This window comes from Euprymna scolopes, chromosome 21 (genome assembly GCF_053919585.1).
Source record: "Euprymna scolopes isolate OS-2025 chromosome 21, ASM5391958v1, whole genome shotgun sequence".
NCBI lineage: Eukaryota > Metazoa > Mollusca > Cephalopoda > Sepiida > Sepiolidae > Euprymna > Euprymna scolopes.
Genome location: NC_136502.1, coordinates 69505229 through 69508267, shown reverse-complemented (window position 1 = coordinate 69508267; position 3039 = coordinate 69505229). Strand labels below are relative to the sequence as shown.

General features: G+C 39.6%; 1 protein-coding gene across 1 annotated transcript; it reads right to left on the bottom strand.

Annotated features, from left to right (window-relative positions):
- Positions 1-494: 494 nt before the first annotated feature.
- On the bottom strand, positions 495-887 carry LOC145242837 (uncharacterized). The gene has a single exon (XM_080105957.1). It carries the CDS (start codon positions 885-887, stop codon positions 495-497), a length of 393 nt encoding a protein of 130 aa, XP_079962083.1.
- Positions 888-3039: the final 2152 nt, after the last annotated feature.

Below are 3039 nucleotides of genomic sequence, written 5' to 3'. Positions count from 1 at the left end.
AGTTCCACTACCTCGACGATCGGGTCGTACTTGCTCCTGTTGCCAAACCGTTTCAATAGTACCTCCCCAGGTTCGCAGAACCAAACAGGTAAGGCAGTACCAGTAGAAGAGCGCATTTCAAATTTGAACAATCGTTCGTGGGGAGTTGCATTCGTACTAGTGCATAGTAAGGAGTGAATAGAATTTAAAACATCAGGCAGAACGTCCTGCCAAGCACTAAGGGGTAACTGTTTAGATTCCAGGGCCAATAATATTGAGTGCCAAATAATGCCATTATAGTGCTCACACTGACTGTTTTCTCTTGGATTGTATGCAGTAGTGTTACTGCACCCAACCCCAAGTCGCGTCAGGAAGTTTCTGAACTCCTCCGAGATGAGCGATGTTCCTCTATCAGAATGGATGAAAGCGGGAAGTCTAAAAATAGAAAAAATATTCATCAGGCATTTGATTGCGGTTTGCGAAGAACAATCACGGCAAGGGAACACAAAGGGAAATCAACTGTACTCATCCACGATAGTAAATAGGTAATGACATCCTTTCGAAGATGCTGGGAAAGGCCCCTTGAAGTCTATGGAGAGGCACTGGAAGGGAGCAGTAGCGTGGATCAGTGTATTGTTAGTAGGGCTGAAGAATTGAGGCTTTATTTTTGCACATGTTGTACACTCGGATGTCACACGCCGAACTTCATCAATTGAGTATGGCATATTTTGTGATCGTATAAAGTGCCAAAAACGCTGTACACCATGGTGTATTAATGAACTGTGTATGGCCCTTAGCTCCTCCAAGGAGGAAGCGGCAGCACCACACACTCTCGATAAAGTATCGGCAACGATGTTTTCACTTCCGGGATGGTTTTTTATATCGTACGAGAATGGGAGAAGCTCCATTTTCCACCGAATGATTTTATCGTTTTTAATTTTTCCTTGGTTAGCTGACTTATATATAGAAGATACGGCTTGCTGGTCTGTTACGATAGTAAAGTGCTTCCCAGCAAGGAGGTCCCTCCATTTTCGGACACATTCAACTATCGCATAAGCCTCTTTTTCAACTATGTGTAGCCGTATTTCTCATGGGTTTAGTGAGCGGGAAAAGAACGCTACAGGCCTATCAGCCTGTAAGAGGGTGCCTCCGATAGCCTTTTCTGAGGCATCGGTTTCGATAGTAATTGGTAGTTCGTCGTTGATAACCTTTACAGATGATTCGGCGACGTCTTTCTTAAGTTTCTCGAAAGAATTCACAACTATAGGCAGCATAGGAATTGTTTATTTTCAACAAATTTTGTGCGAATTTATTTTCGTATCCATTTCGCGTAATAAGAAAACATACCAAGGCACCTTTTTAACGAATTTGAATCCGAAGGAGAAGGCATTTGCAAAAGTGGTTTCAAGCGCTCAGGATCAGGTTGGATAGTTCTGTCACAGATTTGGTATCCAAGCAAATTGATAGAGCGAAGCGAAAACTTTGATTTTACTTGGTTTATTTCGAGGTTGTATGTTGAGGCAGCTTTTAAGAAATGTTCCAAGTTAGCGTCATGCTCCTCTTGAGTTTTACCGCAAATGGTAATATCATCAATGTAAGAAAAAGTTCTGAATAACTTATTTTCAGAAATAAAGGAATTCATAAATCGTTGAAAGGCAGAAACCCCATTAGTGACACCCATGGGTATTCGTTTGAATTGATACAAACGATTTCCAGCTTGAAAAGCCATGTAGGGCCAATCTTCGGGACAAATTTCAATTTGGTAGTAAGCCTTAGACAAATCAATCGTACTAAAAATATGATACTGGGCGATTTGGTTTATGAGATCCTCAATCCGAGGCAATGGGTATGCGTCAAGTAGGGTGAAATGATTAATAGTTTGGGAAAAATCAACCACTAATCGTTTCTTTCTATTAGGCGACGAAGTTATGACAATTTGAGCACGCCACGGTGAATAGCTGGTTTCAATGACGTCGTCCTTAAGCAGTTGAAGAATTTCCTTTTCAATAAATAGGGCATCCTCTGCATGGTAGTTTCGGGATTTTGTAGCAATAGGTCTGCAATCAGGAGTCAGGTTTCGGAACAATTTTACAGGGGCACAACTGATCTGAAATCAAAATAGTTTCCAGGAATTATGGGAAATTTGTTATCTTGGAGACACCTCTGCCTAAACAAAATTTCAAGTTGTGTGTTATATGTTGATCAGCTAATTATTGTCCAACTGATTTATATAAATCACAAAAGAATTGGTTTTGTTATTATTTAAATTTAACGATCTTTTCTTTCTATCATTGGTCTGAGCAAGTAAATTGTTGCTTCATTGTGATTGTCTTTGTTGTGCCACATCTGGCTTCATTGATTCATACGTGAGCAGGTAGGAATCTAAAGCAGAAATGGGTAAAAATAAAATCTACACCTTGCAATCTTACTAATGGTGGGGGGGGGGAGAATTGTTATATTTCCATTAAAGTAAAAGTTTCTATGGCACGTTCAAAACCAGAGCAACTTTCGATAACGTCAGCAACAGAGGGACCGATGTTTAAATAGAGAACTTCTAGCTTATCAGGGTTTAACGAAGCGATAGTTGATGAATAGCAATTAAAGTTGTGGAACCATAATTTCCAAAGCTTGCTGGCCTGAGGATCTGCCAAGGAAACATCAAATTTATCCAGGCGAATTATCTTCTCCATGAGGAAAATAAAAAATTAGTTTGGTAAATTGTGGTGTTTTATCGTAGAATGGAAGACAGACCAAAACCTCTTTACTAGGCTTTACCGAACTAATTTCACAGCCAATAATAAATGTAAGAGCAAATAGCAGGTAGCAACAGTAAACACAAGAACTGTTAGTAACGAAATGTTGAAAAAGAAATAACTCAGCCCTTTTAAAAAGGAAAAGGAACGTGTGCAAAATAACGTGCCATAGAAACTTTTACTTTAATGGAAATATAACAGTCTGTTTACATTATTCTTGAACTTCTACATGTCAGTACAGTCAGGGAAACAGGGACCCGGAAGGGAATTCCAAAGTCTAGCAGTATGAAGGAAGAAACTCTTAAAG